Here is a 15,348-nt window from a genome sequence, read left to right as displayed (position 1 = left end):
GGGACTGCGCTCTCGCTCTTTCCTCCTTACTTTTTTTTTAAGGCACATTAAAAAATAATTTTAAAAAGGCACATTCTGGCAGTGCTCAGAACTCAGAGAAAGAGGGAGGCTACAGAAAGAAGAAGCTGCAGAGCAGCATTGAGCCGAAAGGAGGGAAAAAGTAGATTATTGGAAGAAGCGGAGTCTCTCCTTTTGCAGCTGACCACTTCCTTCTCTCTTCCAGTCACCTCCTTCCTACCCCTGCACAACAAGCAGTTGTGCCTCTTTTACTTGCCAGCACCTTGATGTTCCCCATTGGCTCTGAGCTGCACTTAACAACGCAATGTCAGCCCAAGCTCAGAGAGACCAAAACATGTAGGTAAAAAAAAACTTTGCTTCCACACTGCTGTATGAAACAGCTGGCTGGCAGCAGCAGACTCTGCTAGAAAGCTACTGCATAAGCCAACTCCTCCCTGCTGTGAGGCAAGCAGAGACAATTCAATCAGACAGCAACAGCCACTTTTTTAGAGAGAGAGCCTGCAATTTTCTCAGTCGCCACAGATGGCAACAAAACTTCTCAAAGTGCTCAGAATCTGCAAATTCCATGTCACAAAATGCAACTAGCGCCCCCTAGTTTTAAACCCTGACACACATCCAGTTGAAGTCCCCAATCCATGTATGTTTTACTTGGGAGGAAATCCCATTGAACTGTTGGGATTTACTTCAGAGTAGAAGACAGCATCCAGATCAGGATTGGAAACAACCCTTTTCCCCCAAATGGTGCTCAAACTGATTTTTTTGTTTCTTATCAGAAACTGGGATAGGAAAGCTAGGAGAAATTATTATTATTGTCTCAAAGAATTAAGGGGTTTCCTATTCATCATCTCCCTCCCTCCCTCTCACATACACACACTTGTGAAACACACACATCAAAAATCACATGATTGCAACCTCAAAAGCAGCTGCCACCCCAGTAGCGCCCTAAAGAAATCTACAGCTGATTACTCCATGAAAACACTGATTGTGGAAAGAGGGGGAACACAGAGCATAATCTGGACTCTTAATTTTTTTTTAGGGAGTAGCTCTCAAAACGCAACCAATCACCCCTCAGCTATGATGTACTACAAGCATTAAATGCCAGTCCTGCCCCCCTGTGAGGAATGAGGATGTTGCTTTCTTAGACTGGAGATATTTAGAGCTTGTGGTCAGGATGTGGTTGTAATAAGTAGACCAGTGTCAGCAGTCCAGATCAACTCACACTTTTTAACTGGAAATGTTAGAGCTTGTGATCAGAAAGCAGTATTTTTGATTGACTTAGCAAGCAATTGCATAGGAATATAGACCAAATAAGAGAATTAATAATGTTAGTAGGGTAATTAGGTGGTCGTGATAGGCTGTAAACCTTGTGGTACCCTGCCAATGGGGAGACAAGGGAGGGAACCTGTGCTTCAGGTATAGGGAATATAACCTTATGCTTTGCCAAAGCTGGAGTGTGCCTACTTTGGACACCCGCTCTTGAAAAAACATATTGTATTCAATAAACTCTTTGCTGCTTCACCAATTTTGTTCAGATTGTATTTTAAGGAGCGAGATTAAGGGACTTGGGACGCGGGTGGCGCTGTGGGTAAAAGCCTCAGCGCCTAGGGCTTGCTGATCGAAAGGTCGGCGGTTTGAATCCCCGCGGCGGGGTGCGCTCCCGCTGCTCGGTCCCAGCGCCTGCCAACCTAGCAGTTCGAAAGCACCCCCGGGTGCAAGTAGATAAATAGGGACCGCTTACCAGCGGGAAGGTAAACGGCGTTCCGTGTGTTGCGCTGGCTCGCCAGATGCAGCTTGTCACGCTGGCCCGGAAGTGTCTCCGGACAGTGCTGGCTCTCGGCCTCTAGAGTGAGATGAGCGCACAACCCCAGAGTCTGTCAAGACTGGCCCGTACGGGCAGGGGTACCTTGACCCGGAAGTGTCTCCGGACAGTGCTGGCTCTCGGCCTCTAGAGTGAGATGAGCGCACAACCCCAGAGTCTGTCAAGACTGGCCCGTACGGGCAGGGGTACCTTGACCTTTTTAAGGGACTTAGGACTCACTTCTCACATCTTACACCCCCACCCCCAAATGTTCTCCTATGGAGACAGCAGTAGGATGTGTACAGTCGTACCTTGGTTCTCGAACGGCTTAGTTGCTGAACAAATTGGCTCCCAAACGCCGCAAAGCCAGAAGTGTTCCGGTTTGTGAACATTTTTCGGAAGCCGAACGTCCAACGCAGCTTCCGCTTGAGTGCAGGAAGCTCCTGCAGCCAATCAGAAGCTGCACCTTGGTTTTCAAACCATTTTGGGAGTCGAACAGACTCCCAAAATGGATTAAGTTTGAGAACCAAGGTACCACTGTATGTCAAAAGACTCTTTTTGAGGTGGGGTGGGGGAAAGAGAATACTGTGAACAGAAGCCCACTGACTGTCTTTTTCCGCCCCCACCCTGCAAGCATCTTCCAATAGCAATTAGAGATGGGGGCAAGCTAGCTGGGAAAATGTGCTCCAGGCTACCAGCCTGATTCCATTTACAGGGGAGTATGCCCCATCACGTTTAATAGGACTTACCGGTACTTCCAAGTAAGCATGGTTAGGATTACAACAGGGAAAAAGCACTGTGACCTCGCCCTTCTCTCTATTTTTCCATCTCCTGCCCTCCCTCTCTATACCACCTGGAAAACAGGGTGGGGACCCATCAAGGAGCTATCCTTCCTTGGAAGTTTTTAAGCAGAGGTTGGAAGGCTTAAGCTGTCATGGCTGCTTTAGCTGAGATTCCTGCATTGCAGGGGGTTGGACTAGATGACCTTTGGGGTCCCTTCCAACTCTAAAATTCTATGATTCTATGAACAGACGTGTTCTGATTTGCCTTTCACACCTAGACACATATATGGAGAAACTCACTGTTTCTCATGAAATTAACTCCCAAATACTGTGCTTAGGATTGGGATATGTTCAGACACTCTTACTTGGAAGTAAGTGCCACAGAAAGACATCCAAGTGAAGCTGTTCAGGATATGATGCTGTGTAAATCACTTGCAGGGTTCCTCTCTCTTTTTCATGGGCTAATTCTTATTTTGTTTCCGGTGCCCTTCCTTCTTGGGTTAGATGGAAAGGTGGGGGAGGTTCTGCAGCTGACTAATATTATCCCTCTTTGCCTGTATTGATGTGAGATCTTGAGGCAGTGGCTGCTCCTGGCTCTCTCTCACCCTCCAAGGCTCTGACTTGTCCTCCCTCCTTCCTTCCTTTGTTCTCCTCCCCTTTCCCTCTCTCTTTAAAAAGATTTCAAGGCACTGCTGGCCCAAGAGCAGCTGTTGAGCTCTTCAGAGGGAAAGCAAGTGCTTGCTTGCTTGCTTCCATCCCAAGACACGGGAAAGAAGGAAATAAAACTCCACCAGCAGGGACAGCACCCCTCCTCCCTATCTGCTAAAACCCATGGAACTGGCCAGCTCAGCAGCCACAATTATTGCAAGACCTCAGTAAGAATAGTGGGACATCACATTTAATATTTATTCTATCAAATTCTTCAGCTGCCCTACTGATTTATTTTTAGTAGTGTTTCTTGCCAATTTTGGGGGGCAGGAGGCAGGGCTGATGAGTTAAGCATTATTAATTCCTCTACTGCAGAAATGTCATGTCCAGCTACTCCCATTGAGGCATTGCAATAATTGCTATCTGGGTGCAAGTGGCATTTTAATAATTGCTCTGTTCCGCTTGGCTATTGAACTATTTATTTGCCATTGCTTCCTTATTCCATCAGTTGCTCAAAGTGGCACACTCCCTAACAAATACAGTGGTACCTCGGGTTAAGTACTTAATTCGTTCCGGAGGTTTGTTCTTAACTTGAAACTGTTCTTAACCTGAAGCACCACTTTAGCTAATGGGGCCTCCTGCTGCTGCTGCTCTGCCAGAGCACATCCTGAAGCAAAGTTCTTAACCTGAAGCACTATTGCTGGGTTAGTGGAGTGTGTAACCTGAAGCGTATGTAACCCGAGGTACCACCGTACCTTAGTAAGTTTTGAGTTATTTTTTTTTAATATTAGACTTACAGCAATATTTTAATATTAGACTTTGCAGCAAGGAGACATCAATTATAGTGTTAATGGAAACGAACTTTTATTATTACGTAAGAAATGCCTACACCAGGGCGGTCCACCTTTTCATACCAAGTGGGCTGGAAGAGTACTTCAACACGGAACTCGTGGGCCACACACTGCCTTGTCACGTGAGGGTGGAGCAAAGCCAAAATTTGACTCACACTGACACACACACACACATTGCTGTCATGTTGCCTTCCCAAAGCTGGGTAAGTGAGGCGTTGGGCTTTGTTTGGGAAGGAGGTATGAGGGCTCTGGCAGGGTTGTGGAATCCTCCCACCTCCTTCCCAAAGCTGGGAAAGCGCCAATTAGGCTTTGGGAAGGAGGATGGAGGACTCAAAGGCCCCGTCAGAGCCCTCACACCTCCTCCCCAAAGCCCAGCACCTCACTTACCCAGCTTTGGGAAGGCAGCACAAGGGCTGGGTGGGAGGTATCAAATGCTGCTGAGGGCCATCAAAAAAAGGCCTCAAGGGTCATGTGCACGTGGCCTACACCATCTCCAGACAGAATATGCAAGCTGAACTGGAAAAACAGTAAGTGTCATCCTGGCCAGATTCAAAAGCACTTTCCAGTGACAGATCCACTGGGACCAGCCAGCTCATTTAAGAGGCCAAAGCAGCAGAGGACACAGTAAGGCCAGAAGGATAAGAGCAAAAGCAATTTTGGAACGTCAAACACAAAACTTAGTGTTAGTGCCCATTACTTGCTGCCATTATACCGGTGCTTAAAAACCCATGCTTAAAACCCAGGCTTCACAACCAGCTTATAAATAATCTTTCCCCCTACACTCCTTAGTTCAGCAGTTATCAACCAGGGAACTGCAGCTCCCTGGGGAGCCTTGAACAATTGTCAGGGGAGCCACAGGCAGCCCCAGCCTCCCTACCTCCCTCTTGCCTGGCGAGCAGCTTGGAAAAACTCCTGCACAGGGGCCATATCATCACACAGGGAGAGGGAAAATGCACACTTGTGGTATCTTTAGTAGACATCATAGGGAAGAGGACTGAGAACTCAAAATGTGGATGCCATTTGGCAGGGAGGCCCCACATTATTCTTCAGCTTTAGAACTACCTTCCCACTTGTGAGGCGTGTGAAAAAAACCTGAAGCTTCCTTTTGGTGGTGGTAGAAATACAGAACCTTTGATATTTATACAAGTGCCTAATGCAGTATTGATGCTGCACAGGATTGGAATTGAATATGCTTCTGTATGCAGACTCAGTCTAACAAGATGGGGGGGCACCTTGTAAATATGAACAGAAAATCTTTATAGGGGTTTGAAACAATGGGAAGAGGCAGCAGACACACAAAATTTGGGGTGTGAGCCATCTATTTTATTAGTAGTGCAACTATGCTTGTTCACATGCCCCATTAAGTGTGCCAAGAGGACTGTCACCTGAGGGATTTATATAACCTACGTTTCCATCAAACCTACTAGCCACAACAGCAGCTCTGTACCTTCCAGGACATGAGAAGCAAGAGCTGAGAAAGCTGAGGAAGATTTTCAGATCTCCTTTCCCCTAACTTGATGGCCTCCAGATGATGTTGAACTCCCATCAGTCCCTAAGCAGCAGGGCCATCTGACAGATGATGGGTGCTGTAGTCCACCAGCCCCAGCAGCCTTTCTCAACCTGTGGGTCCCCAGATGTTGTTGAACTACAACTCCCATCACCCCTAGCTAGCAAGGCCAGAGCTCAAGGATGATGGGAGTTGTAGTCCGATAACATCTTAGGACCCACAGGTTGAGAACCACTGCGAGGGTGCCAGGTACAGCCTAGTCCCACTTTGAAGAGGCAGAGGGAAAGAATTGGTGATATCTGCACACCCTTCCTCAAAAGTAGTGTGTTAATAAAGGTAGCAACCCGCCCACACTTAAACGGTAGAACGACCAAGCCCATCTATCCCGCCCCCAGCCTACGTCGCAGGGCGGGCTGAGGGGAGGCGTCACGTGGTGGAGGAGGTGGGCAGGCCTCTCCCTCGCTCGCCCGTTCTCTTCTCCTCCCTCCCCACTCCCACGCCCCGCCTCCATCTCAGCAGCGTCTTCAGCCTCTCGCTCGCTTCCATACAAAAGCAAAATGTCCGCCATTTTCGCAGCTGTGCCCCCGGGGCTCCTGCGCCCGACGAGGGCAGCACTTGGGGAGGGAGAGCGGGGAAGGAACCGAGAGGGAGGTTGAGGAGAGGAACGGGAAAACAAATGCGGAGTCAGGGGGATCCTTCCCCACCCCACCAGCGCTTATACTTACCTTGATGCAATAATGCGGTTCGTCGAAGGTGACCAGCATGTACCTGTCGCTGCGGCTAGCCGGGTCGCGGGCCCGAACCTAAGAAGGAGGAAGAGAAAAAGTTTAGATATATATATATACACACACACACTACACACTACTATATTCTGTGCGTGTGCGAGCGCGCGTATTACGGAAGAACGTCCCAGGCGAAGGGAGGGAGGGGCCGGAATTGATGGAGGCACGCGCGGGGGGGGGGTGTAACAGGGAGGGAGAAAAGCACGGCCAGGCTGGACCCTACCTTCATGAAAACCTCGACTGCGCCCTTAGCGATATCCAGGTAGCTGGTGCCCAGATACGTCCTCTGGTTCATGGAGGCGGACGTGTCTATGAGAAAGAGGAGGATCGGCATGGTTCGGACGACCCCTACGGCAGGCAGCGACGACGCCGGGACAGGCAGTATCAGCCCGCTCCGTCCTATTCCGTACCGGTGCCCGGTCCCGCCAGCTGAGCGGCCGGCCGCGTCCCGGCTCTGCCTTCTCTGGTCCTCCTCCCCGGCTGACTGGCTGCTCGCTTCCGCCAACGTCCCCTCAGCTGCCGCTGCGTGTACGTCTAGGCTTGCTCAAGCTGCCGGGTTTACTGAAAAGAATCTCAAATTCTGTTGCCTGAGCTGCTACTCTGCAGTAGCCTCTTCCGGCTAGGACAGGATGTGATCAAAAGTTGAACGCCATTGGCGGGACTGGTTAAAAGGCGGATCCAGATGATTTTAAACGGATCCTCATGAATTCATATGATTTTTTCATTCATATTAAATAAAACCACAATGATACTGTCTTTGTCTGTAGGCAGCATAAAAAAATCATGCATCCACTGTTTCGTGGGGCCACAATGACGGGAAAACATGGTTATAAGCACTCTGCCGCCCAATCACCGCCGTGCTCAGGTCCCGTATTGCCGCCTCGCTTTACTTCTGCTCAGTCTAATCATATCGCGCAGCCGCAGTGTGTGAGCAAGGCATTTCCTAGATAACTCGGAAGTCTCGTCTCTAGAATGAGAACAATCATAGATTTCTAAGTCTATGCAGAGTCCGTAAGGAGACCGAGAAGCGGGAAGCAGAGCCGGAAGTGGCTCCGGGGTTCTTCCTAATACTGGTCTAAAATTTACTCTTTCCGGTCAGAGGCGGGACAGAAGGAGAGCGCGGCCACCTCCTAGGATGAGTATTTTCTGTTGCGGAGTGGCATGGGCCACTCCGACCGGAAATGCCTGGAGGGAGCGAGGCAAAGCCCCAGAACAGGAGAACGGGCTGGCGGTGTGAGGGTTGGGAAGGAGTGAGAGAGCGCAGCTGACTGCCCCGGAGACTCCTGCCCGGAGAAGCAGGTAAGGGGCGGTGGTGAAGGGGGAGTACAAAAACACATCATCATAACAACAACAGTTAATTATCATGAATTATTGTTATGGGGTGCTGGTACTTCTATTCTCCTTCTCTCTCGGCTACTCCTCACAACTCTCCCGTCACTTCTATCACATCCTAGAAGGTGCCTTTGCTTCTCCTCCTCTCCCCCATGCCAGGAGAGGGGTGCTCTCGTTATATATGGCTGTTTCTCTCCTGACTAGAGATGGGGAAGGCCTGGGGGGGAACCGGGGAAAATGGGGGAAGCCCCCAGGTATTTTCTGTTTTTCCCCAAAGCCCCTTTTTTCCGGAAAAATTGGGGGGGAAAGTTTGATATAGGTTGAATATTCCACACACTCTTTCCCCCCAATTTTTCCTGAAAAAAAATGGCTTGGGGGGGAAACAAAAAAACTGTTCCCTCCCCCCAATTTTTCCACACACCCCCCCAGGCCTTCCACCTGACACCAGGCAGGTGCTCTCACTGTACTCTTTCTGGGTGCTGCTCAAAACATTTTCGTTAGGGCCAGCCCATCTGAACACGTAGAAGCTGCATGTGATTTACTTCCTTTTAACCACTGCTGACTTTAAAGATCTTTTGAATACTCTTAAATACCTGCTTTTAACTGTGTTTTATCAATCATTTTAATATTCTGTTGTATATTTTTGTAAACTGTTTAGAAAGCTCTCTTACCATCATGCAGTTTATAATAAAGGTAAAGGGACCCCTGGCCATTAGGTCCAGTCGTAGACGACTCTGGGGTTGCGGCGCTCATCTCGCTTTACTGGCCGAGGGAGCCGGCGTACAGCTTCCGGGACATGTGGCCAGCATGACTAAGCCGCTTCTGGCGAACCAGAGCAGCGCACGGAAATGCCGTTTACCTTCCCGCCGGAGCGGTACCTATTGATCTACAGTCGTACCTTGGGTTACATACGCTTCAGGTTACAGACTCCGCTAACCCAGAAATAGTACCTCGGGTTAAGAACTTTGCTTCAGGATAAGAACAGAAATCGTGCTCCGGCGGTGCGGCAGCAGCGGGAGGCCCCATTAGCTAAAGTGGTGCTTCAGGTTAAGAACAGTTTCAGGTTAAGAACAGACCTCTGGAACAAATTAAGTACTTAACCCGAGGTACCACTGTACTTGCACTTTGACGTTCTTTCAAACTGCTAGGTGGGCAGGAGCAGGGACCGAGCAACGGGAGCTCACCCCGTCGCGGGGATTTGAACCGCCGACCTTCTGATCGGCAAGTCCTAGGCTCTGTGGTTTAACCCACAGCGCCACCCGCGTCCGGTTTATAATATATAACAACAAATTCAATAAAAAAACCACATACACGCCTTTTACTTTCAGAGTTTAAGCCGTAGTGCAACATACTATTCAGTAACTGGATGTTGGTTACTTCTTGGCCTGGCATGCAGAAAAATTGCGTTATGCTTTGCGCTGCCTGTGGTCAAGTAGAGATTGAAAGACCTGGGGGGAAACGGGGAAAAACATGTGTGTCCCCCCCCCCCCATTTTCCCCCAAAGCCTTTTTTTAGAAGTCCATGAGAAAAATGACAAAGAGGAAGAGGAAGAAGAAATGGAAAATGATAGCAGTAGTTCAGAAAATGAGATAGAATGAACTGTATATGTTGTTTCTTCTGGTTTTGTTTTTGTTTTGGAATTTGTTTTGGATAATTTTTTTAAGCACTACTCAAAGGGTAGACCTTCTATGGAGCTTAAATATTGAGGTGGACCTTAACTTTATTTGCTGTTGGTTCTAAGGGGCAAATCTGATTATTTTTAATGTTGATGGTTTCTTGCTTTTTTTGTTGCTTTTGAGGAAAAGGGGTTGGTTACCTGTTTTATTGCAAGCATAATACTTTTATCTACACTGTGTTTTACGCAATTTGTAAAAGTACTCCACACTGAACTTTTTTTTCAATTTTTCCAAAATTTCCATTTTTCCCCAGGAAAAAACAGAGGGAAAACATTTTTTTCTCGTGGCTTCAAAATTTCTGGAAATTTTACATCTCTACTCCTGACGGACACGCAGAGACCCCGTCCCCCCACTGCATGTGTTTGACTTTTTGCCCCTCACCATGGGCTTAGCCAGGATTTATGGGGGGGCGGAACCTCATTTAAGTATTTTGTATGGATTTACTTGATTTAGGGGGGCAACTGCCCCCCTTGGCTACGCCCATGCCCTCAACGGACATATTTTCTCACCTCATTTGTTCTCCATGCGACTCAGTTTCCCCCTCACAGCAGGCACACAGGAGCCCCCCTTTCCGCATTTTCTTCCCCCGCCCTTTTTTTTATCTCTCTTGCACGGGCACACACACACAAACAAACAACACCCCATGCATTTGCTGCTTCCCTTCTAATACACACCTGGGGAGAGCCCCCAAATATGTGACTTTCCTTCTTGATCTGCACACACACAGGAGAGGGTTCTTGTGTGTTTGACCTCCTATGACACATACTTCAACCCACCAGAGAACTGCCCATTTATATTTCCCCACCCCCATCCCCACTGCAACCACCTAGGCTGAAATAATTTCCTGGTAGAGCATATACAGTATTTCACATGCAGAAGGTCCCAGTTTAAATCCCCAGCATCTCCAGATGGCCCTGGAAATGTCCTCTGTGTGAAACTCTGGATGGTTGCTGCTAGTCTGTGTAAACAGTGGTCTGAATTGGTTTAAAAGAGAGCCTGATGGGACAGGCTATGGCCCTGTCACTTGCTGGGAATTGGAGTGGGGAGCGTTTTAGATAGTATCCTAAATACAGAGCTATATTGTATCGTTGCACAATTGGGGTTTTTTATACTGTAACTTAAGCATGCAAGGGCGTCTACTTGAATAAAACATTGGGGGGCAGGTTAGGGACTTGAATCCATTTCTCCCCATCTGGTTGCCTCCACACCCCCCCCCCCACAAAAAAAATCAACAAGGGTTGGCTGGTTGCAAAATTATCCATTTGCCTGCTTGGGCATATTTTTAGAACCCACCTTATTTCTGTGACAGTAAATTGTTTTAAATTGCTTTTAAATAATTGTTTTCCCTAAGTCCCATAGCTTCCACACTATCTGCAGCCTCTTTGTTTTGTTGGTCCATCTTCTGTTCTAAGGACCCTTTATTCTGGATGCTTTTTGGAGTCTGGGGAGAGTCTTGTAAGTCTACTTACTGACTCCCTCAACTGAGTCATAGTCCCCGTTTTCTGTGAGGTATGTAAATCTGGTCTTGTTGCTATGGAGATGGGAGCTTCTGTTCCTCTGGCTTTGCTGTTCTTGGCTGAGCTCTTTATCTCACCAAGGTCATTGTTCCATTCCTATGGCAGTTGCTTGTTCCCTGGATCTGTTTAACCCTTAGTTTGCACAATGGAGGGCAGGTACTGTCTTTAAAAACTCTTGTCAAGTATATTTGGGACTTTGCCAAAAGATCTTGCATTTGCAAAAGCTTAGATGGAGTTCTATTCTGGTGAAACGTCTTTTATGGTAATTGTTCCTTGGCAGCCAATATAAGTTTTTAAAGTCTAAATTTGATTGTTCATAGTGGAGAATTTGGCTTGGAGAGTATAAAACTGCTTTCTTGCTTCCCCAGCGGTCAGATATATAATCAAAGAACGAATTTGGGACATAGAATTCCGTACCGATTTTATCCAATCTTCTAAAATCTATAAATCTCTACACGAACCCCAACGATCCCATCCAGCAAATTACATAAGTACACTGGATACCCTAAACCAGGCATAGGCAAACTTGGCCCTCCAGATGTTTTGGGACTACAACTCCCATGATCCCTAGCTAACAGGACCAGTGGTCAGGGATGATGGGAATTGTAGTCTCAAAACATCTGGAGGGCTGAGTTTGCCTATGCCTGCCCTAAACATCGTTGGACATCTTCCAGAGCTTGTCTTAATGTTCTCGCTTCAGCACTACTAGAGTGCAGATACCATGACCCCTGTTGAACAAATGTTATGTCCATGCAACTCTAGTGAGGTTGAATCCATTGGACACATTCTTATATACTGCCCGCTGTACTGTGGTGCTCGAAGAGAGCTAATTTTACCGTTATTAAGGAAATTACCTGGCCGCTCATAGGAAATCATAGAATCTTAGAGTTGGAAGGGGTCCCGAGGGTCATCTAGTCCAACCCCCTGCAATGCAGGAAGCTCAGCTAAAGCATCCATGACAGATGGCCATCCAACCTCTGCTTAAAAACCTCCAAGGAAGGGGTGGGTAAAGGAGGCGAGGCATACCTGACAGAGATGTTGTAAAGATTAAAAGAATACATACCTGCAGCATCTGAACACTTGAGCACAATGCAAACACTTGTTACTGTTACTATATTTAATGTTTACTTGCTGTATTAACTCTTAACTGTTGCAGTGTTTGAATGTGCTTGCTCTTATTTTTTATATGTGGATGCTTATTTTAATGTTTCAATGAAATGATTTTATTGTGCATATTTATTACATATTTTGTAATTTGTTTTATACTTGTAAGACTACTGTGGATTATTATTACTATTATTATTGTTACTATTATTACTGAACTTGAAAGAAATTTGAGAAAGTGAAACAAATGTGCAACTACTAGATTATTTGGAGAGGGGCTGTGAGAAGAGGAGGGAGGGGAAGTAGAAATATAGTTTTATGAGCAGTTCCTCCTAAAAAATGGGGTTGGGGGAACAGATGATGTCTCAGACCTCTCCAAAGTTGCCTTCCAGCCTTACTTAAAACAAGAAAGGAACTTGCCAGCCTCTCCACCCCCCCAACTCCCAAAACAAAGCTCATTTTGCTTAAAAATCATGGAACTTTGAAGTGTCAGGCATAGCTCTAATGGCTTTAGCCCAAACGTAGCAGAGTTTTCCTGCACAGCGAAGAAGCTAGTTGAGGTGGAAATGACTAGTCAGCTAGACTCAGAATAACTATTTACAGGATTTATTAAAAGGAAAAATAAAACCAGCAGAGTTTCTGCATACAAAACAAAGCAAAATAAATCCTTTCTTTCTCTCTCTCTCTTAACCATGCACAGCACTCCTACTCCTAACACACCAAACTGTGCTAGCAATCCCTAGATAACAGAGTTGAGTGCTGGTCGTTAACCAATCAGAGTAAGTAGTTTCTAGGTCAAGCTGACCTTGGCTTTCTGCCAAGACTAAATTGACACTGCCTTGAGTTAATTGTGTGAAGCCAGAATCTGTAAGTTTCCCATGAGAACCAATTAACAGAAACTGAACACCCCCTCACAGATTCTGCTGGACAATTAACATCAAATACACCTATGTAGGAGATTATTTTTCCAGCAAACCTAAACCCTTGCACATTTGCTTGTTCTTTATCTTTGCCAATGGTTTAGTTAACACATCTGCTACATTTTCTTCACTTGATACATAAGTACAGGTGATTACATTGTCTTGTACACAGCAACGTACATTTTGGTATTTTACAGAGATATGTTTGGAACGTGATTTGAAACCCTCTGTTTTACTTAAGGTTATACAAGCTTGATTATCAATGTGAACTTGTACTGGTTCTCCACAATTTACATTTAAATCTGCTAACAAATGCTTGAAATAAATCACCTCGTTGCACAATTCACTCAACGCGGCGTACTCTGATTCCGTTGATGACACACTTACAACGTCTTGCTTGCGTGACCGCCAGCTGATTAAAGCTCCACCGACCATTATGACCAGTCCTGTGACAGATTTTCTATCCGGCAAATTTCCCCAGTCACTATCACAGTAGCAACTCAACATTTCATCCTCTGAAGAATTTAATTGTAACATATAGCCAATTGTCTGTTTGAGGTATCTCAGAACTTGTTTTACCCCTTTCCAGGCATTTAGTGTGGGTTTTGAGACCAATCTACTTAATATGCCTACTGCATAGCTAATATCAGGTCTGGACCACTGTGCTAGATACAATAAACTTCCAATTACAGAATGATATACATCAGGATGTTCAAATTCAGGACTCTCATCTGTATGAAGTGTTTATATGAAACCTGGATCCATAGGCACCACTGCCCCTTTGCAATCCTGCATCCTGTATGTAGTCAGTAGTTGTTTAACTTTGTTCTGCTGACTAATTAGGCAGCTGCCATCTTGGGCCCAGCACACTTCCAACCCTAGATATGTCCTAACCGGGCCTAAGTCTTTCACTTTGAACTTACTGGACAATTGCTTGGCAAACCTTTTAGTTTGTTTATCTGTTTTGCAGGCATACAATACATCATCTACATAAATCAGACAAAACTCTTGATCACTGCCTGTACCACGTACATAAACACAATTGTCAGCTGTACTCTGCTTGAAACCAAATGACACTAAGGCCTCATGGAAACATTTGTTCCAAGATCTTGCAGCCTGTTTAAGACCATATAGAGCTTTGTTTAATTTCAACACTCCATTGGAACCTGTCTCATAACCAGGCGGTTCGGCTAGATACAGGTCTTCTGATATTGATGCATGTAAATATGCAGTCTGGATATCAAAATGGTTTAACAGGAGTTTTCTCTTTGCTCCAAGCGTTAGAATCAGCCTTACACTGTCCCCCTTAGCAGTAGGGGAAAAAATCTCGTCATAATCTTTTCCAGGCCTCTGAGAGTATCCTTGAGCCACTAAACGAGCTTTGTATTTGTACTCTCCTGTCACCAGAGGTTTAAGTTTGTACACCCACCTGCAGCCTACAATCTTTGCCCCCTCAGGCGCTGCTACTGGTGTAAAAACCTTGTGCTCATTCAGAGAGGACATCTCTTCCTCCATTGCCTGCTTCCAGAGCTCTGCCTCCTCTTTTGGTAACTTTAACACCTCCTGGAAACTCTTGGGCTCTGCAATTACACTAAACACATTTGCAGTATCTGGAGAAAAACGCACCGGAGGCACTCCTTTGTTTTGTCTTTTAGATCTTCTGGGAGAAATTTTTTCTTCTGACCCACTTTCCTCCTCAGAACTACGACCTCTCTTTTGTTGCTTAACAACTGGTCTTTGGGCAACTCCACTTTCTTGAGAGCTCTTATCTGAACTTTCCTCCCCCTCAGACTCTGATTCTCTATGTTTACCTTCAGAGTCATGAAGCTCCTGGGAAGGTTCAAACCAAACCTCAGTATTGGCATGTAGTCTCTCCCAGCCACTATGTTCACAAAAACTGGCATTCCTGGAGATCACAATGCCATTTGTCCCTTCAGCAAAGCGGAAACCTTTTCCCAGCTCCTGGTAACCCACAAACACTAATTGTTTGGTCTTAGGATCTCCCTTCTTCCTCATTTGTTTTGGAATTAACACCCAGGCTTTTGATCCAAACACATGCAAATGGTCAATTTTGGGTTTTTTCTGAAACAATTTAAAGTACGGAGTTGTACCTATTGTTTGATGAAAGAGCCTATTTTGTTTTTTTTTTCTTTTTTTTTATTTAATATTTTTATTAAACAATTTTTATATTAATGCAAACAAAACATACATAAACAGACAACAAACAATAACAGAACAAAAAAAACAAGTACCATTTCATATCCTAATTTCTTAAACCTTTCTTCTTCGACTTCCTCTTGCCTCCCGTTTCTGTATTCCAAATTCTAATTAATTATTCAGCGAATCTTCCCTTATTTTACTACAAGTTTAAGTTAATCATCCTTATTCTCTTTGTCTTAACCATTACTAATAG

General features: G+C 45.8%; 1 protein-coding gene across 7 annotated transcripts in view; it reads right to left on the bottom strand.

Annotated features, from left to right (window-relative positions):
- LOC128405944 (integrator complex subunit 6-like) overlaps nucleotides 1-7,173 on the bottom strand; it is a 138,115-nt gene extending 130,942 nt beyond the window's left edge. For all 7 annotated transcript variants that reach the window (XR_008328380.1, XR_008328381.1, XM_053372986.1 and 4 more), the window contains exons 1-2: nucleotides 6,610-7,173; nucleotides 6,330-6,407 (exon numbers count right to left, since the gene is read on the bottom strand). Coding sequence is in view for 5 of the 7 variants with exons in the window: in XM_053372986.1 (XP_053228961.1) it covers nucleotides 6,330-6,407; nucleotides 6,610-6,720 (189 nt within the window). In the remaining 2 variants the exon portion in view is untranslated. The remainder of the gene's footprint in view (nucleotides 1-6,329; nucleotides 6,408-6,609) is intronic.
- Between the last annotated feature and the right edge of the window lie 8,175 nt (nucleotides 7,174-15,348).

Source organism: Podarcis raffonei, chromosome W (assembly GCF_027172205.1).
Source record: "Podarcis raffonei isolate rPodRaf1 chromosome W, rPodRaf1.pri, whole genome shotgun sequence".
NCBI classification, from domain to species: domain Eukaryota; kingdom Metazoa; phylum Chordata; class Lepidosauria; order Squamata; family Lacertidae; genus Podarcis; species Podarcis raffonei.
Note: the sequence above shows the minus strand (reverse complement) of the source record. Positions and strands in the feature narration are given on the sequence as shown.